This window comes from Scyliorhinus torazame, chromosome 2 (assembly GCF_047496885.1).
Source record: "Scyliorhinus torazame isolate Kashiwa2021f chromosome 2, sScyTor2.1, whole genome shotgun sequence".
NCBI classification, from domain to species: domain Eukaryota; kingdom Metazoa; phylum Chordata; class Chondrichthyes; order Carcharhiniformes; family Scyliorhinidae; genus Scyliorhinus; species Scyliorhinus torazame.
Window position 1 is genome coordinate 47,956,200 of NC_092708.1, and position 21,152 is coordinate 47,977,351.

At 53.5% G+C, this 21,152-nt stretch overlaps 1 protein-coding gene across 5 annotated transcripts in view; it reads right to left on the minus strand.

Annotated features, from left to right (window-relative positions):
- Positions 1-6,061: 6,061 nt before the first annotated feature.
- lypd6b (LY6/PLAUR domain containing 6B) overlaps positions 6,062-21,152 on the minus strand; it is a 307,705-nt gene continuing 292,614 nt past the window's right edge. For all 5 annotated transcript variants that reach the window (XM_072471251.1, XM_072471272.1, XM_072471234.1 and 2 more), the window contains 2 exons: positions 13,931-14,061; positions 6,062-7,207 (listed from right to left, as the gene is read on the minus strand). In XM_072471251.1, the coding sequence (XP_072327352.1) occupies positions 7,034-7,207; positions 13,931-14,061 (305 nt within the window). In that variant the 3' untranslated portion in view covers positions 6,062-7,033. The remainder of the gene's footprint in view (positions 7,208-13,930; positions 14,062-21,152) is intronic.

The following is a 21,152-nucleotide window of genomic DNA, read 5'->3' on the forward strand; positions in this document are numbered from 1 at the left end:
GCTTCTCCTGGGGGGGGGGGGGGGGGGGGTGGTGGCAGGGGTAAAAGGCAACAGTGTTAGGCAGGTATATGAATGCACGCCATCGGTTGCGCGTGCATTGCAGAGGTTAAGGTTAGGGCTGGATTCACTTGGGGATATGGGGGATATGGGGGAGGGGGGATATGGGGGAGGGGGGATATGGGGGATATGGGGGAGGGGGGATATGGGGGATATGGGGGAGGGGGGATATGGGGGATATGGGGGAGGGGGGATATGGGGGAGGGGGGAATATGGGGGATATGTGGGAGGGGGGATATGGGGGAGGGGGGATATGGGGGAGGGGGGGATATGGGGGATATGGGGGAGGGGGGAATATGGGGGATATGTGGGAGGGGGGATATGGGGGAGGGGGGATATGGGGGAGGGGGGGATATGGGGGATATGGGGGAGGGGGGATATGGGGGATATGTGGGAGGGGGGATATGGGGGAGGGGGGATATGGGGGATATGGGGGAGGGGGGATATGGGGGAGGGGGGATATGGGGGAGGGGGGAATATGGGGGATATGGGGGAGGGGGGATATGGGGGAGGGGGGGATATGGGGGAGGGGGGATATGGGGGATATGGGGGAGGGGGGATATGGGGGAGGGTGGATATGTGGGAGGGGGGGATATGGGGGAGGGGGGATATGGGGGAGGGGGGATATGGGGATATGGGGGAGGGGGGATATGGGGGAGGGGGGATATGGGGATATGGGGGAGGGGGGAATATGGGGGATATGGGGGAGGGGGGGATATGGGGGAGGGGGGGAATATGGGGGATATGGGGGAGGGGGGGATATGGGGGATATGGGGGAGGGGGGGATTTGGGGGAGAGGGGATATGGGGGATATGGGGGACGCTCACCCTGCCTGCTCTGACGAGGTCGTTCACCTTCTTGTGGCACTGGGTGCCTGTCCGTGGTGTCAGGGCCACAGCGGTGACGGCCTCTGCCACCTCCCTCCACAGACGCCGGCTGTGGCGTGGGGCAACTCTGCGGCCGTGCCCGGGATACAGGGCGTCCCTCCTCTGCTCCACCGCATCCAGGAGCGCCTCCACATCGCGTGACTCGAACCTCGGGGCTGAGCGACGGCCAGCCATCAAGTCGGGTGTTGCGGTCGGCTGTTCCGGTCGGGTGGGGGGGGGAGCTGCGCGGCCTTATGAGCCGTCACGCCGTGCAGCGCGTATGACGCTGCACGGCGTGAACCACTGCGCAAGCGCGGATCCCGTTACGTCGCTGCTAGCCCATTTCGGGCCGCAGACTATCGGCCCATTTTTATGACGTGACGCAAGTGGGATTTGCGCCGTTTTTTTGCGCCGATCGGCGGAGTTTCCGCCGATAACGGAGAATTTCGCCCCAGATTTTTGTCATTGTGGAAATTTTCTCTACCCATTACAAGTTATCGTTCTCTTTTTTGAAGTGTAACACTTGAATTTGTGAATTGACAGGTATAATCAACAAAATACCCACATATACACACAACAGACATACAAATACACACACAAACATAAAAACTTCAATTTGTGCCATGGGCGATTAAGTATGGCGGTTCACTATTCAACAAGCATGTGAGAATTATATCTTGTAAATCCAGTTGATGCACATCTGTCCCCCTCCAATTGCAGTTTTATGTGAGTGCAGGGTGTTGGGTTAAGGCATATTCATTATGTAGGAAAAGCTCCTAGTGGGGTTCCTGCCTCACAGATGGAGTTGACTGCTGCAACAGAGTGAAAATCAGCAGCCCAATGCAACTCCATGCGATACCCAAGGAGAGCATAAGAGCTACACCTCAGGTTGGCTTCATGCAAGGCAATGTAAATGCCTGAGAAGAGCCCTTTCAGGTCTAACAAGAGGCGGGATTCTCCAGCCGCCCAGCCGCGTTCCTCAGCAATGGGAGACAGTTTGCGGCTTTCGCTGGTGGTGGGATTCTCTGCTCCCCCATTGTCAATGGGAATTCCCATTGAAGCCGCCCCTTGATGCCAGGAAATCCACCGGCAGAGATGCACTGCCGGTGGGACCAGAGAATCCCGCCACCAGCAGACGACCGGAGATTCCCAGCCATGCAGCCTGGAAAAGAGCACACCCTGATGGAATTCTCCCATCCCACCCGTGGCGGGCGCAGGGAATCTAGCGGAAACCAAGAAGGCAGAAACCTGCCAGCGTAAAATCATGTTTCAATTTTCCCAATGGCAGGTTAATGGCAGATCGGACTTCTGCTGGATGGTGGCATGACTTCTATTTGCATTAATTTGTGTCTTATGGATGCTCATTAAAACAGCTGCCCACTGGCATCACGCCAGTGTGTCGGTCTAAAGCCTGATTGCTCATGAATGGTGTGCACAAGGTGACCCTCGGTTCGCAAGAGACTGCGAAGTGAGGGCAACAAGTGAGGCTCACAATGGCAGACTAGGAGCAAGGAGGTGGATGAACAATGGAAGGCAGAGGGGAGACCGAGGGAAGGGAAGCTGGACCCTGACAGGGCTGCACAAAATGCCCACAAACATGGGGGTCAAAGGGATATCACATTGTTTACTGAAAGGGAATGCACAAAGACTCCAGATATGGTGGGTAGAGGTCAAAACTGTCATTTTTACATGTGTCATGTATGAAGTAGTTTCCTCACCATTTTCACAGAAAAGCAAACTGAGTTGTGCAATCTGATCCCAAAACACCAATAAAGATCTTCAAATCTAGTGTGACCAAATGCTTATTGCCTTGAAGCAGTAATCTCCTTTTTCAGCTGTAGCTGTATTTTGAGTCGTCACCTTTTTGGAAGCTACTTGTTGCCTTTCTGAGTTTTGGATGTATGGTTTTCCCAGGGGTAGGTAGGTAGGTAAGAGTGGGGAGATGATGGAACAGAAACGTAGTGGGGGGGGGGGGGGGGGGGGGGGGGAGGGCGCTGCATCAAGAGAGAATAGCGAGTGGAAAAGAGAGGTGTAGCCAAATGAAGCTAGCAAACCATCAATAATTCCCCTCCTGTGACATTTAACAAATTGGCATGCTGTGGTTATATTGTAATTCTACACTGGCAATGATAGCACAAGTGCAGAAAGTGTGTTGAGATTCCCCAGCAAGCTTTCATAGAATCCCTACAGTGCAGAAGGAGGCCATTCAGCCCATTGAGTCTGCACTGGCCCTTTGAAAGACCATCTAGCTAGGCCCAATCCCCCATCCTATTCCTACAACCAGACCCTAAGGGACAATTTAGCACAGCCAATCCACCTAACCTGCACATCGTTGGACTATTTATCCTCACAATCAGTGGGAGGAAGCCGGAGCACCCAGTGGAAACCCACGCAGACACGGGGAGAAAGTGCAAACTCCACACAGATAATAACCCTGGGCTGGAATTGAACCGGGGTCCCTGGCACTGTGAGGCAGCAATGGTGACGACTGGGCCACCGTGCTGCCCTACGGGAAAGCCCTTTCAGCATTCTGTGCACAGGAACTTGCAGAACCTATGTTCCACCCATGTAGCACAGTCAGAGATGATATAAATTCCGTCAAAGAACAGGGAAAGTGCAGATCTAGAATATGACGTGGTGGCTCGAGGCAGTACCAGTTGACGAAAGCAAGAAAGAATAAAAGCTTTATTGGCAACTAACAAGGGTAACTTACAATACAGGCACGGAGTCTCTATACAGGTCTTCGCACTCTGGCTCCCGGGTTCATTCTGAGCAGAACGCCATTCCCCAGGACTCGCCCTTTTTCCCCATTAGTCGAGGTTCAAGTGCTCCAGCACGATAGGCCCCAAGTCAGTCACGTGGACTGTGAGGGCATATCCCTTTAAAGGCCACACTACCACAATGACACTAGGAGGTCCACAAACACAAAGCATGGGAAAATAATTTGTTCTTTTCTGTCGCCCTCTCCCGACATCTGGAAATGTCTAGCACGGTAGCACAGTGGTTAGCACAGTTGCTTCACAGCTCCAGGGTCCGAGGTTCGATTCCCGGCTTGGGTCACTGTCTGTGTGGAGTCTGCATGTTCTCCCCGTGTCTGTTTGTGTTTCCTCCGGATGCTCCGGTTTACTCACACAGTCCAAAGATGTGCGGGTTAGGTGGACTTAAGGGCCATGCTAAATTGCCCTTAGTGTCCAAAAAGGTTAGGTGGGCTTACTGGGTTACGGGGATAGAGTGATGGTGTGGGCTTGGGTAGGGTGCTCTTTCCAAGGGCCAGTGCAGACTCGATGGGCCGAATGGCCTCCTTCTGCACTGTAAGTTCTATGAAATGGGGATCCATTAATGATAAATATAGGGGGGGCGATTCTCCGAGCCCCGCACCGGGCCGGAGAATCGCCGCAACCGCGCCACGACGCCGGCGCACGATTCTCCGAGGTGCGGAGAATCGGCGCCATTTGCGCGGGTGTGTATGGCGCTGCGCCGGCCATGGACCGCTGGTATCGGCGGGGCCGCCGATTCTCTGGCCCGGATGGGCCAAGCGGCTGCGCCGATACGACAGAGTCCCGCCGGCGCCGTTCACCCCTGCTCGCAGCCGGCGGGAACTCTGCGGGAACGGTCAGGGGATGCGGCCTATTGGGGGGAGGGGGGCTCCTTCACCAGGGGTGCCTCCGATGGGGTCTGGCCCGCGATCGGGGCTCACCAATTGGCGGGCCGGCCTCTCCCCCCCGGGGCCTACTTCCTGGCGCGGCCGGCCCCTGAACACCGACCCCATGTTGATCGGGGCAGGTCCGCTAAAGAAGTCCCCCGCGCATGCGCAGGTTGACGCGGCCCAACTGCGCATGTGCGGGTTGGCACGGCGCCCATTTGGCGCCGCGTAAGGAGGCTGGGGCGGCGTGAAACGCTCCAGCGCCGTGCTGGCCCCCCCTGTGGGGGCCACAATCTGTCGTACCCGGGCCCGGTTTGCGCCATCGTGAAATGTGACGGCGTTCACGACGGCGCGAACACTTGGGCCCAATATTGGAGAATCGCCCCCAGGGTGTTACTTTTATTCCCCACAGGCCAGTTATCCAAATGCCTACAATCAATGACTATTGATTGCTTGCTGCAAATGCACGGTGCTAGTGTGGCTGCCAGGAATCCGAAACATAAAATGTTATATATACTCAGCACGTCGGACAGCAGCTACGGAGAGAGAGAAACAGAATTAACATCACCTTTCAACAGAATTACTGTTTCCTATTTCTGTTGACCATGTCACAAGAATCCTGATCAACAATACCCCTCCCTGGGATGGAATCTTCCAAAAATGGAAACATTTCAATAGCTTTTCTTTCCATCATACCATGACTTGTTATTCGTACACCAGCTTATTTGGATTGGTGGCATTCTGGGAGAGAAGCCCCACATCAGGAACATAGAACATACAGTACAGAAGGAGGCCATTCAGCCCATCAAGTCTGCACCGACCCACTTAAGCCCTCACTTGCACCCTATCCGTGAAACCCAATAACCCCTCCTAAACTTTTTTCGGACACTAAGGGCAATTTAGCATGGCCAATCCACCTAACCTGCACGTCTTTGGACTGTGGGAGGAAACCGGAGCACCCGGAGGAAACCCACACAGACACTGGGAGAACGTGTAGACTCCACACAGACAGTGACCCAGCAGGGAATCGAACCTGGGACCCTGGCGCTGTGAAGCCACAGTACTAGCTACTTGTGCTACGATGAGAACTCAATTTAGCTAGGTTCTTCTGAGGGAGGGAATCCATTGATAGAAGTGCCATTGAATGAGATGTCAAATATGTCATGGTACAATTTAAAAACAAGAAGCAAAGAGGCCTAGTCAAGCTTTTTCTCAAGTGTATTTTGGGACATTACTGGTACAGATTGCCTGCTGCATTTGGACCAATAATAATAGTCTTTCCAAACCAAAATTAATTTATTGTGTAAAATGTTTTCAAATGTGGTTTCCTTTTGTTCTTTGTTTAAATCAAGAGGCACCTATCCTCAGACACAGAGCATGACTTCAAATTGTTACAATTAATACCCTGATCAATCTAAACTTTAAAAAGTTTACTTCAAACCTTTCAAATCTTTACAATTGAACATATTGATCACAAAGGACTGGGACACCAGTAACCAGTGCATTCTTTTATTTACAAACATCCAAAATCTACCTCTAACGATAACACATTACCCATGAAATCAGTCTCAGTTAAAGAGATAAATTGCTTTTTTAAATGTTTTTATGGCTTATAGTTTCTCCATTTTGTTTTGTCCTCTTGCAGGAAAAAACTTTACCTTGTGTAAGAACAAATTTACTTCCAACAATTACCATCCACCATTTTATCATCAAAGAACAAGCTTTATGTCATAAATAACAGTTGCAATCACAGACGTGGTGATCAGTGTTCGAGAAATTTGTTCAAAATGTCTGCAAAGTTGCTGTGAAAAGTCGGTATGTCCGCTCCTGCGATTCTATCCAGCCATTTGCCAATTCAAACAGACCAGGAAGACTGAGTTAGTCGATTCGCACCTGAGCCGCATTTAAGGGAAGATGCAATTGGCCTCGAGCGTCGAGAATGGAGAAAAATGGTTAAGCTTTCTGTTCCAGATCATTGTCCAGTACCTCGCGCTGGAAGTGTGCGAACATCAGGTAAGGATGGCTGGTGATAATCCATGACTGAATAGCTTGCAGGCATATACCGCCACGGTTTAGACAAAGGTGCCAGAAGGGTGTCCATCTTGCAAATTGATCAACACGTTCAGGAGAGGAAGAGAGGGCAGAAAAAACGATTCAGAATAAAGAAAGGAAATCCGTATTTATTTTTGTGCGAAATGCCCTGTGACCGTCCTCGCGAGGCCTTCAACAGTCATTGAGCCAAGCTCAGCGGTGTACTGCATCAGCAGTTTCTCACGTCAGGTCAGCTCCAAATACAGTCCTCGTGATGTTGGAGCACAAAACGGCAGCATGCATCTATCACCAGCTGTGCAAATATTTGGGAATATTTTCAAGAAGGCACTTTCTTTTCCAGTCCAAATGTGGCATCAGTCAACTTGGCTGAAATGCATTTTTAAAAGTAAAATCAACTTCATTCATCTCCACTTGCTTATAATACCAAGAGAATGACTAGCAGTACTACTGTGATCCAGGGTATGATCAACATCCTCCTGTTGGCAGATGAAGAGAACATATGCAGCTGTTTAACCACAAGCACGGCATTTGTGTGGTTCGTTGGCACTTCGATGTTACAGATCATCCCTTCACAACAGGAAGTGCACTCCTGAAACAAAAACAAAAAGCTTTCTAATTAAACTGAAGTTACATTCCCCTCCAGGTATAGGCTTTCAGTACATGCATTAGAACCATCTATTCCTAGTGCCTGTCATTTCCAGGATACGTCACTACTTGCAGTTCTAGTGTTCGCACTTATATACCTGGGCCGAGATTCTCCGACCCCCCCGCCGGGTCGGAGAATCGCCGGGGGCTGGTGTGAATCCCGGATGGGCCGAAGTCCCGCTGCTAGAATGCCTGACCCGCCGGCGTGGATTAAACCACCTCTCTTACCGGCGGGACAAGGCGGCGCGGGCGGGCTCCGGGGTCCTGGGGGCGGCGCGGGGCGATCTGGCCCCAGGGGGTGCTCCCACGGTGGTCTGGCCTGCGATCGGGGCCCACCGATTCGCGGGAGGGCCTGTGCCGTGGGGGCACTCTTTTCCTTCCGCCTTCGCCATGGTCTCCACCATGGCAGAGGCGGAAGAGACCCCCTCTACTGCGCATGCGCGGGGATGCCGTGAGCAGCCGCTGACGCTCCCGCGCATGTCCCGCCCGGCAAAATCATTTCCGTGCCAGCTGGCGGGGCACCAAAGGCCTTTCCCGCCAGCTGGCGGGGCGGAAATCAGTCCGGCGCGGGCCTAGCCCCTCAAGGTTAGGGCTCGGCCGCTCAAGATGGGGAGGATTCCGCACCTTTGGGGTGGCGCGATGCCGGACTGATTCACGCTGTTTTTGTCGGCGGACATCGCACCGATATCGGAGAATTTCACCCCTGATATCTACTCTCTCTTCTAGATTTTGTGCAGTATAAAACCCAGGGATGAAGTGTAAAAAGCAGCTTAATTAAGGTCGATTGAGATATCTTCAAATTTCATCTATTCATAATTGGTCAAAAAGTTCATAGCATATCATAGAATTTACAGTGCAGAAGGAGGCCATTTAGACCATCGGATCTGCACCTGCTCTTGGAAAAAGCACCCTACCCAAGCACACACCTCCACCCTGTCTCCATAACACAGTAATCCCACCCAATACTAAAGGCAATTTTGGACACAACGGGCAATTTAGCATGGCCAACCCACCTAACCGGCACATCTTTGGACTGTGGGAGGAAACCGGAGCACACGGAGGAAACCCACGCACACATGGGGAGAACATGCAGACTCCGCACAGACAGTGACACAAGCCAGGAATCGAACCTGGGACCCTGGAGCTGTGAAGCAATTGTGCTAACCACTATGCTACCGTGCTGCCCCACGAATTCCAGCTTGACGAATTCCAGCTTAAGTCATTAAGGTTTATGATTTGTACAGCAATTCAACTATACTCATGGAGAACTAGCCAGCTCCTGCAAAGCATCCATTGCGCTATCAATTCTCTATAATATCGCCAGCAAATTAGAAATTAGCATAATTTATTGTATTCCTTCAAGGGCTCCATGCATGTACCTCAACTATAGTCAATATGACTACTTCCAGACAGTCTAGGAAGCGGTAAGTTTTATTTTTCATTAACACAGCAAAAGAGAGAGAAAATAAGAGCACACAGGAAGGAGCCTGCACTGGAGAGTGACAATTGAAAAAAACATAATGATGATATGCAGCGTGCATTACTATAAATTGATAAATTTTTGTCTAACAATCTTTGAAAAACACTTCAAAGCTTTTCAAATCACGAAATAGTTTGACAAAGTTTGCTATGAATAAGTGCTGCCAAATAAAAATTGGCATCACAACATCCAAAAACATTTACGTAAACAAAATATATGTAAAACAAGACAAAAAGTGAACGATACAGGGGTGGTTTCAGCAGGGACCCTGTGGGAGGCGCTGAAGGCAGTAGTGAGGGGGGAGCTGATCTCAATTCGGGCTCACAGGGATAGGATGGACAGAGCAGAAACGGATAGTTTGGTTAAGCAGATTCACCGGATAGACGAAGAGCATGCGGGGTCCCCGGGGGACGACCTACTCAGGGAGAGACGGAGACTGCAGGCAGAACTGGGAGTGCTATCCACGAGCAGAGCCGTGGAACAGCTTAGGAAGGCAAGGGGTGTGGTGTATAAGCATGGGGAGAAGGCCAGTAAATTGCTAGCGCAGCAACTCAGGAAGAGGGAGGCGGCCAGGGAAATAAGTAGGGTGGTGGACGGGGAGGGGAGCAGAGTGGAGGACCGGTCAGGACTGAATAAGGTGTTTCAGGACTTTTACAGTAAGTTCTACACTTCAGAACCCCCAGAGGAGCCGGAGGAGATGAAACGGTTCCTGGATGGACTAACCTTCCCAAAGGTAGGCGGGGGACTAGTGGATGGGCTGGGGGCCCGTATTAGAGCGGAGGAGGTACTGGGGGGCCTAAAGGCCATGCAGTCGGGGAAAGCCCCAGGGCCAGATGGATACCCAGTAGAGTTTTACAAGAAGTTCTCAGAAATAGTGGGACCGGTCCTGACTAGGGCTTTTAATGAAGCGAGGGACAGAGGGACCTTGCCGCCGTGATGTCGCAGGCCACCATCTCGCTGATATTGAAGCGGGACAAGGACCCGGGATCCTGCGGGTCATACAGGCCAATCTCCCTGATCAATGTAGATGCTAAGCTCCTGGCCAAGGTCCTGGCGATTAGAATGGAGGACTGCATACCGGAGGTGATTGGGGACGATCAGACAGGGTTTGTGAAAGGCAGGCAGCTGACAGCTAACTTGAGAAGATTGCTGAATGTGATCATGATGCCCCCGACGGGCAAGGAGGTGGAGGCGGTGGTGGCAATGGACGCTGAGAAGGCCTTCGACCGGGTGGAGTGGGGCGATTTGTGGGAGGTACTCGGACGGTTCGGGTTCGTGGAGGGACTGGTTAATTGGGTCAGACTATTATACCAGGTCCCAAAAGCTAGCGTTAGGATGAACAGGATAATGTCAGATTATTTCAGACTGCATTGCGGGACCAGACAGGGATGCCCACTATCCCCGTTGCTGCTCGCGCTGGCCATAGAACCGTTAGCGATTGTGCTGAGAGCTGCAAAGGGGTGGAAGGGAATGACTAGGTGTGTGTGTGTGTGGGGGGGGGGGGGGGGGGGGCGTGAAGCACAGGGTCTCTCTCTATGCGGATGACCTGCTCCTGTACGTGTCGGACCCACTTGCCGGGATGGAAAATATGCTGGAAACATTGAGGAAATTCGGCTGGTTCTCAGGGTACAAATTAAATATGGCTAAGAGTGAGATGTTTGTGGTGCAGGCGAGGGGCCAGGAGAATAGACTGAAGGAGCTGCCATTTAGGCTGGTGGAGGAAAGTTTCCGGTACTTGGGGATACAGGTGGCACGAGACTGGGACAGGTTGCATAAGTTAAATTTGACTAGAGATGTGGTACAAATGAAGAGGGAGTTTCGGAGATGGGATGTACTCCCGCTGTCACTTGCGGGGAGGGTGCAGACAGTAAAGATGACAATCCTCCCTAGATTCTTGTTCATCTTCCAGTGCCTCCCGATCTTTATCCCACGGTCCTCCTTCAAAAGACTGGCAAAATCATCATGAGCTTTGTCTGGGCGGGAAAATCCCCGCGGGTGAGGAAGGCGATGCTTGAAAGGAGCCGCAGTGAGGGGGTACTGGCATTGCCGAGTCTGATCAACTACTACTGGGTGGCTAACATAGCCATGATAAGGAAGTGAATGGTGGGTACGGGGTCTACCTGGGAATGGGTGGAGGCGGCATCATGCAGGGGCATCAGTTTGGCAGCCCTGGTCACAGCTAGCCTACCGCTTGCGTCGGCCAGGTACTCCACAAGCCCAGTAGTGGGGGCAGCCCTGCGGATTTGGGGCCAGTGGAGAAAGCATGCAGGGGAGGTGGGGGCGTCGGTCTGGGCTCCAATTTGTGATAACCATCGATTCGCCCCCGGGAATATGGATGGAGGGTTTCGAGCATGGCGGCGGGTGGGGGTGAGGAGGGTGGGCGATATGTTCCTGGAGGGGAACTTTGCGAGTTTGAGGGAGTTGGAAGAGAAAGCTGGGCTGGAAAGGGGAAATTACTTTAGGTATTTACAGGTGCGGGACTTTGTACGCAGACAGGTCCCATCCTTCCCATGCCTCCCGCCAAAAGGGATTCAGGACAGAATAGTCTCAGGAGGAGAAGGAGGAGAGGGTAGAGCCTCGGATATTTACAAGGTGCTCATGAAGGGGGAAGAGTCCCAGACGGAGGAGCTGAAACTCAAATGGGAGGAGGAGCTCGGCAGGGAGGTGAAGGATGGGGTATGGGTGGAAGCCCTGAGTAGGGTAAACTCAACCGCAACGTGTGCCAGGCTCGGCCTGATTCAGTTTAAGGCTGTTCACCGGGCCCACTTGACGGTGGCTCGGATGAGCAAATTCTTTGGAGTAGAGGACAAGTGCGCTAGATGCGCGGGAGGACCAGCCAACCACGTCCTCATGTTTTGGGCATGCCATAAGCTTAGGGGGTACTGGGAGGGATTTGCAGATGTCATGTCCTGGGCGCTGAGAACAAGGGTGCTGATGAGTCCAGAGGTGGCAATTTTCAGGGTTTCGGAGGACCCGGGAGTCCAGGGGGAGAAAGAGGCCAATGTTCTGGCCTTTGCTTCCCTGATAGCCCGGGGGCGAATACTGCTGGCATGGAGGGACTCAAAACCCCCAAAGACCGGACTATGGCTTTCGGACATGTCAAGTTTTCTGGGTATGGAAAAAAATCATGTTTGCCTTGAGGGGATCTGTACTGGGGTTCGCCCGAAGATGGCAACCATTCATCGACTTCTTCGCGGGAGAGTGAGCGCCAGCAGGGGCGGGGGGGGGGGGGGGTGGTGGGAGAGAGTAGGGTAGAGTAGGAGGGATAAACAGGCGGGGTGTGTAGGTGGGAGAGAAGTGGGTATGTGCATTATGGTTTGGTTGAAATGTTGGTTTTCTGTTGATGTTTGCATATATTTCTGTAATCTGTAACTGTGTACAATGCCAAAAATTACCTCAATAAAATTGTTTGTTAAAAAAAAAAACCAAAGCTCGACTGCTTTTTGCCAAGGAGCTATGATATGCACAAATTGTGGTTGCGCAGATGGGTATTGTCTCTTTGCTCAAAAAGGGTCAAATTTAAAATTAAATACATTTACTCCAGCTGGTGAAACTGGAAACATTAGTCAGCACATCACGTTGTCCGATACAAAGGTAATTGCAGTATAATATGCTGCCTGATCTACCTCATTTCTGGCAATACTAGCTATGGAAAAGCCAGCTGATACAATTGGACCATTAAAATATAAACATCAAAAAGTTTTAAATCTGGATCCACTGAGGATATCAACAGCTTCATAATAAAGATTATTGGGCGGGATTCTCCGCAATCGGCGCGATGTCCGCCGACTGGTGCCAAAAACGGCATCGCGCCGGCCCAAAGGAGCGGAAGTCTCCGCATCTTGAGCGGCCGAGCCCTCACCTTGAGGGGCTAGGCCCGAGCCGGACTGATTTCCGCCCCACCAGCTGCCGCGAAACTGACTTTGCCAGGCGGAGCATGCGCGGGGGCGTCAGCGGACGCTCACGGCATCCCCACGCATGTGCAGTGGAGGGGGTCTCTTCCGCCTCCGCCATGGTGGAGACCATGGCGAAGGGGGAAGGAAAAGAGTGCCCCCACGGCACAGGCCTGTCTGCGGATCGGTGGGCCCCGATCGCGGGGCAGGCCACCTTGGGGGCACCCCCCGGGGCCAGATCGCCCTGCGCCCCCCCCCAGGACCCCGGAGCCCGCCCGCGCCGCCGTGTCCCGCCGTCCCAAAGGTGGTTCAATCCACGCCGGCTGGCATGGGTTGACAGCGGTGGGACTTCGGCCCATCGTGGACCAGAGAATCGCCGGGGGATTCCCGCCGGCCGGCGCGGCGCAATTCCGACCCCCGCCGAATCTCCAGTGGCGGATAATTCGCGACACGGCGGGGGCGGGATCCACGCCGGCCCCCGGCGATTCTCTGACCCGGTGGGGGGTTGGAGAATCACGCCCATTATCTTTATTATTGCCACAAGTCGGCTTACATTAGCACTGCAATGAAATTACTGTGAAAAGCCTCTAGTCGCCACACTCTGGCGCCTGTTCGGGTACACAAAGGTAGAATTCAGAATGTCCAAATTATCTAACAGGCACGACTTTCAGGACTTGTGGGAGGAAACTGGAGTGCCCGGAGGAAATTCATGCAGACGCGGGGAGAACGTGCAGATAGCGACCCAAGCGGGAATCGAACACGGGTTCCTGGAGCTGTGAAGCAACAGTGCTAACCACTGTGATGGCGCCTTTTAAAAAGTATTCATATTTGTGGGCAGCATGGCAGCACAGTGGTAGCACTGTTGCTTCACAGTGCCAGCGTCCCAGGTTCGACTCCTGGCTTGGGTCACAGTCTGTGCGGAGTTTGCACGTTCTCCCTGTGTCTGCATGGGTTTCCTCCGGGTGCTCCGGTTTCCTCCCACAAGTCCCAAAAGATGTGCTCGTTAGCTGAGTTGGACATTCTGAATTCTCCCTGTGTACCTGAACAGGTGCCGGAATGTGATGACTAGGGGCTTTTCAGAGCAACGTCCTTGCAGTGTTTAGGCCTACTTGTGACAATAAAAATTATTATTATTGTTATTATTAGTTCTGTTTAGACTGAGGTGAAATTTACTTGATTTTATCTTTGCAGGGCCTTAACAGGGAACACTGGTGAAATGCCACTAGTTAGTACATGGGCACTTTTCGTTTTATGCTTCCAAGATTCAGCCCGTTATCGCTGAGCCAGCACTTACCGTATAACCAAAGTTGCTGATGTGACGACAGCCAACTGATTGACATTCCTCCTTTGAAACACATCGCTTCGAGACTGATTCACTCCTGCCATGGCTTGTAAATCTGTGGACCGTAAGGCAATACTCTGTATCTGTGCCATGAAAAGACAAAGATTAAGATTTAGGACTATTTTGCCATTTGGGAGCCATAAAAACAAGTCATCCAAAATTTCACAGGGATTTTTTCCCCCCATTACGCTGGCCATAAAAAAATATGTGCTCATAAAATGTAAATTCATAACTTTGATCCTTTTAGGCAAATAAAGTGCAGGCTAATACACAAATGGAATGACAATTACTACCCTAATACCTGGTTAAAGCTGCAACAAAGTATCCAAGTCACATACCATTATGCTTCAGACATGACTTTCTGCATTTTTCTTCATTCGGTATTTATCTCACATAAGTGTTGTCTATTTTTTAACAACCCTTCATACTCGGCATTCTCCGATAGAAACCTAGAGTCGCTCCCATTATTATGTACTTACTGAGTTTCTGTTTGCGATGTTGATATAACGATGCTTCTGTCAGGGTTACTTTGAAGTATTAACATTCTACTTTGCTTTCTGTGTCTGATGCAAGTAAATTATCACTGAAAGCATTCACTAAGTTACACTTTTTCACTTCTCTGCCAATTTTCTTCCCTTCCCTCTCAATGCCATTCAGCGCTTGTGAAGGTACGTGGCTGCAACCCCGAAACACCCTCCAGTTCGTATTTTTTTTAATGGGTTTTGGAAGTGAGAGTCGGAAGGCATTTCCACTCTAGGGCTCAGATTGAACTTAAACCCATCTTCAGCTGAAACTTCCACATGCATGGGCTAGTTTCCACTTTGCCAGGGGCGCTGAGGCAATTTCTATGACAGAACCTTACAGCACAGGAAGAAATTTTGTTCACCAACACCTGTGCCAATTATTTGGGGGAACAATCCAATTAGTTTCCCCCTCCCCCGCCCTTTGCCCAGAAGACTGTCGCGGTGAGACTTGACATCACATTGGCTGGGTTAGTAGTTCCACTGTTTAATATGATCATGGCTGATCCTCTGCCCACTCTGCATATCCCGTGACTCCCTAAGAAATCAAAGATTTGTCTATCTCAGCATCCACAATGCTCTAGGATAGAGAATTCCCAAGATTCACAATCCTTTGAGTGGAAACATTTCTCATCTCAGTCCTAAATGATTTTCCCTTTATCCTGAGACTGTGGCCGCGATTCTCCAGGGTCACTAGCCAAGGCGGAATTCTCCATGGCCCGTTGAATTGGGCGTGAGCGCCAAAACGGGATTCTCAACGGGCGTCAAACACATTGTGAGTTTCCCCCAGCCCTCTGCGCCTTGGCATGAACTAGATTATGAGTGATTTCCAGAAGTTTAACTATAATTACCAGGTTTGAGGCTGGTGGCTCTGGTCTATCAGTATGCTCCTGCCCCCCAGTTAGAAGTCCTATGAGCATAAATCTCTCCTGGTCCTGACAAACAGGGACCAGGCGCCTCCACCCCGAGGGGGCAAGGGAGTGATTACCTTCTCTATACTTACATCCAGGCTGCTAAAGGGGGTCCTTCAGGAGATGTGGGGGTTGGGGGGGGGGGCAGGCTTGGTTGGGATGGAGGAGCTCAGGTCGGGGTCTTCTCCGGGATGGGGGTTATATGGCAGGTCTTCCCTCTGTAAATTTGAAAATCATTAAACTGCTTTGCAGCATGACATATTGCAGTTAAATGTCTTCCGGCTAATGTGTTGGAACCTTTGATGCCTCTCCCAGAATGTCAAGTTCAAAGATCGTTCTGATAAAGTTGAAAGGGGATTGAAAGAACGAAGGGCCTGAAAGGGGGAGGGGGAGGGGGGGCTGAAGTGGCTGTATTTGGTGAGCCCATAACAGGGCATCGCTCATGGTTGTTGCTGCCAGCGATGGGGGGGCGGGGGGGGGGGGGGGGGGGGGCTTGCCAGTGATTCAAGGGGGGCTTTGCCAGTGATTGAAGGGGGTGTGCTGGCAATGGGGGTGGGGAGGGGGGTCTGTCTGCCAGCAATTAGCTAGCGATTCGGAGGGGGGGGGGGCTTGCCAGCGATTCGGAGGGAGGGGGGGCTTGCCAGCGATTCGGGAGGGGCTGCGATCTTATTCTGAGGAGTGGGACCTGTCAGTGAGTTTAAGTCACGCCCCTCTCAAGGCCAGTGCCAAACCAGCCCCCTCTCCAGAAATGTTTCAAGCCATCGGGTTCTCCCACTGGCAGCAGCATTTAGCGTTGACTCAGGAGAATCGCAGCCTGTGTTCCAGGTTCCTCAGTCAGGGGAGCAACTTCCTGTCGAGCCCCATTCAGAATCTGCATTAATGAATTCACCTCTCACAGACCCAATTTACACTTAGAGCGCGGCCTGCTGGCGCGCGATCTCGCGAGGCATCACAATCCGGGTCCCACCACAAACAAACCCAGTTAGCCGTGTTGACACCGGATCGAACGGTCTTGCTGAGGAGACCCCAGGCGGGCACCATTCAGCACTGGTCCCCAAACAGGGACCAGGTGGAACGGTACCTGGGCAGTGGCCTGGGCCCCCGGGCGGTCAGCCTCCGGGCAGGGTGGCACCCTGGTACTGCTGGTGCCACTTGGGCACCTTAGTATTTATTCACGACCTATTTAAAAGTAAAATGGGTTTGGCTTTTAGGGGCGTGGCGCAATGAAAATATTTTGAAGTATGAGTTTGGGCACGTTTGACAGGGTGTTTCTCAACGGGCGGGGTCGCGAGATCGCGGCCCAGATTTACTGACACTTAGTACGGGAAACGAGCCCCCACAAGTTTCTCACCGTTGCTGGCTGCCTCACCGTCTTAGTGGTCTGATTTGCGCCCCAGCATCTCGCCGCTAGCAAGAGGGAGCTGCTTTTAAACGCTCCCTCACCACTCAATCCCAGTCAACATGCCAGCATGGCAGCGCACAGACCTGCTCCTCGCTCTGGGGCCGCTGACTTGGCCAGGCTTCTCGATGCCATCGATGGGAGATGGAACAAGCTGTTCCCCAAGATGGACGGAGGACCAGCAGAAGGTTCAACAATGCCACCTGGGAGGCAGTGGCAGCGGCAGTCAGTGCAGGCAGCATGACCAGGAGGGCCGCTGTCCAATGTCGGAAGAAGACCAACGACCTCCACCGAACTGCAAGGGTAAGTTACCACCTCTCTGCTGGCATCAGTTCCGCCTGACACCCCTCAAATTACAACCCCCCCTGCGCCCCCATCACAAATCACTGGTTGACATCACAAACTCCCCACATCCGATCTTCATGCTTGCTCCTCAGAACACACCCATCAGCATAACCCCTTCATGTCTAGTGTGGTGCCCACACATGCCACCTGCAATTGACCCATCAAGTCTGTGACCCACAATGCCCTCTCATTTTCCCCGCAGGAGACGATAGCCCATAATAAGCGAGAAAGGGCAAAGGCGTGAGGGGGGCAGGGTGGTGTACCAGGGTACCAGTCCTCACACCCTATGCAGAATGAGCCCTGGAATTTGTGGGGTTACCCGAGGGCGGCATGGGGCACGGTGGTTAGCACTGCTGCCTCACAGTTCCAGGGACCCGGGTTCAATTCCGTCCTTGAGTGACCGTCTGTGTGGAATTTGCACTTTCTCCCCGTGTCTGTGTGGGTTTCCTCCGGGTGCCCACGATTTCCTCCCACAGTCCAAAGATGTGCAGGTTAGGTGGATTGACCATCCTAAATGACCTCATAGTGTCCAAAAGGTTAGATTAGGGACGTCATTCTCCGCCCCCCGCCGGGTCGGAGAGTGGCCTTTGGCCGCCGTGAATCCCGCCCCCGCTCCCGCCGAAGTCTCCGGTACCGGAGATTGGGCGGGGGCGGGAACCGGGCCGCGCCGGTTGGCGGGACCCCCCACTCAATTCTCCGGCCCGGATGGGCCGAAGTCCCGCCCAGAAATTGCCTGTCCCGCCGGCGTAAATCAAAGCTGGTATTTACCGGCGGGACCAGGCGGCGTGGGCGGGCTCCGGGGTCCTGGGGGGGCGCGGGGCGATCTGACCCCGGGGGGTGCCCCCACGGTGGCCTGGCCCGCGATCCCACCGATCCGCGGGCGGGCCTGTGCCGTGGGGGCACTCTTTCCCTTCCGCCTCCGCCACGGCCTCCACCATGGCGGAGGCGGAAGAGACTCTCCCCACTGCGCATGCGCGGGAAACTGTCGGCATTTCCGCGCCAGCTGGCGGGGCACCAAACGCCATTTCCGCCAGCTGGCGGGGGCGGAAATCCCTCCGGCGTCGGCCTAGCCCCTCAATGTTGGGGCTCGGCCCCCAAAGATGCGGAGCATTCCGCACCTTTGGGCCGGCGCGATGCCCGTCTGATTGGCGCCGTTTTTGGCGCCAGTCGGCGGACATCGCGCCGTTGGGGGAGAATTTCGCCCAGAGTTACTGGGTTACGGGGATAGGGTGGAGGTGTGTGCTTAAATAGGGTGCTCTTTCCAAGGGCCCGTACAGACTCGATGGGCTGAATTACCTCCGCCTGCACTGTATATTCTATGATTCTTTGAGAGAGCAGTCACCGACAGCAAGGTTGACCCACGCCACAGAGGTGAGGATCCACTTCCCCTTCACCCAGATGATCTGCCACAAATGAGTTGTTCTTGTCAGACAAAACGATCCTTCCCTCTCACTGACCACAGGTCCATTCTCTCGCAGGATCTGCATCTGGTGGGGCCAGGCCATCTGGAGTCATTCCCCCATCTGTCACCCAAGAGATCACCTCGGAGGAGATCTCCGAGGAGACCATCATTGATGTGTCATAGATATCACTTCCACCTTCCGCAGTACAGAGACACACACGTTGGAGGAGAACATCACTGGACAGGCTTCTGGGGCACAATCTGGTGGGCACAACAATTGCTGATGCACATCAGGTGGAGGCAGGAACATCAAAGGCAGTAATCAATCGAGATCTACTGGATCGCACGGCGCAACAGGGTCCCAGCCAGATACCGAACGGCTGGACAAGGTTCTCCCAGAGCTGATACAGATGATAGGACACAACCGTGAGATTCAGGAGGATATGTCAGTGACATTCCAGTGAGTGCATAGCCGATTGGAGGAGTCCCGTAGACGGTGAGCACAGGAGGTGATGCTGGCAATGCATGGCACTGAGGCCAATACTGCTAGGGTGATGACCACATTGTAATACCTGGAGCACGACATCTGCGTTGTGAGTGGTGGTGCTCAGCCTGTGACGACCATGGCTTATGGTCTTGACATCATGTCTCAGTCGCTGAGAGACGTGTCCCAGACACGGGTGGACATTGCTGAGGTATTGCAGAGCAAGGCCCAGTCACTGAGGACCATCGCTGACGGTGTCGACGCCATGGTGCAGACAATGGGGAGCCGCCAGGACTAACAGAGCCAGATGACGCGGAGGCCTCTGGAACTCAATCCAGTGCTCTTCCATCCCATGGAGACCCCCAGGGCCTTCAACACACTGTCAGGGAGGAGGAAATGCTGGAGGCCAACATGGAGCCTGCCGCCAAAGAGACTGCGGCGGTCTCCAGTTCTTTTGAATTCTGCCCACCCCCACCTCCGACACAGTGCATCTGAAGGGCAGCGTACAGAACGGAGTGGCACGGTGATGATGCCTGTGATACCAGTAAGTCGGCTGGGGCCCCCCACTCCAAGCCATCCAGAGGACGTCCGCCAAGAGTATCAAAGGCCACAGGGTGCGGGAAGCAGCAGGCTGCCTCCACCTCCAATGTGCGTCCTGGGGACACACCTAGATGAAAGATCGAGTAGAGAGAGGATCACTGATTAGACACGGGGGGAGCACGATCTGTAGCTAGAGGGGCTGAAAATGTCACAAGTTCACAATTAAAACATGTTACAGCTGATACGTGTCACTTAATAATAATAATCTTTTTCTTGTCACAAGTAGATTTACATTAACACTGCAGTGATGTTACTGTGAAAAGCCCCTAGTCACCACATTCTGGCGCCTGTTCGGGTATACATACGGAGAATTCAGAATGCTCTGCTGGTACGGGAATTGAACCCGCGCTGCTGGCCGTGTTCTGCATTACAAACCAGCTGTCTAGCCCACTGAGCTAAACCAGCCCCTAATATATTCACTTTAATCTTCACAGTGGGCCTACCTGCACCCCCACATCATGTTATCCTCCGCTCCCCCCAACACCCAGGCACAATGGTCCAAGATCAAACGCCCCTGATGCAGACCTGGGGCGAAATTCTCCGACCCCCCCGCCGGGTCGGAGAATCGCCGGGGGCTGGCGTGAATCTCGCCCCCGCCGGTTGCCGAAGTCTCCGGCACCGGAGATTTGGCGGGGGCGGGAATCGCGCCGCGCCGGTTGGCGGGCCCCCCCCGCTCGATTCTCCGGCCCGAAGTCCCGCCGCTAAAATGCCTGTCCCGCCGGCGTAAAGTGAACCACCTACCTTACCGGCAGGACAAGGCGGCGCGGGCGGGCTCCGGGGTCCTGGGGGGCGCGCGGGGCGATCTGACCCCAAGGGGTGCCCCCACGGTGGCCTGGCCTGCGATCGGGGCCCACCGATCCGCGGGTGGGCCTGTGCCGTGAGGGCACTCTTTCCCTTCCGCCTCCGCCACGGTCTCCACCATGGCGGAGGCGGAAGAGGCTCCCTCCACTGCGCATGCGCGGGAATGCTGTCAGCGGCCGCTGACGCTCCCGCGCATGCGCCGCCCGGAGATGTCATTTCCGCGCCAGCTGGCGGGGCACCAAAGGCCTTTTCCGCCAGCTGGCGGGGCGGAAATTCGTCCGGCGCCGGCCTAGCCCCTCAATGTTGGGGCTCGGCCCCCAAAGATGCGGAGCATTCCTCACCTTTGGGGCGGCGCGATGCCTGTCTGATTTGCGCCGTTTTGGGCGCCAGTCGGCGGACATCGCGCCGTTTCCGGAGAATTTCGCCCCTAGTGTCAGTGGAGTCAGACTTTGGCATAAACCGAGGAGCACAGAGTGAGTTATCATCACTCTTCTGCATTGTATATTCACCCACTGACAGTGCTGACAGGTGACACAGGCCCATCACCCTGGGGTGATGTTACACAGACCCTTGGAGTGTGAACAGCATAGTCGAGAATGGAGTGTGTGTGGTGGGGTGTCAGGGAATGAGGGCACAGGAAGAGGGAAATGGGTGGGAAGGAGGGGACTGAGGGGAGGAGGTGTTTGGGGGAAGGAGGGATTGGGGGTAGAG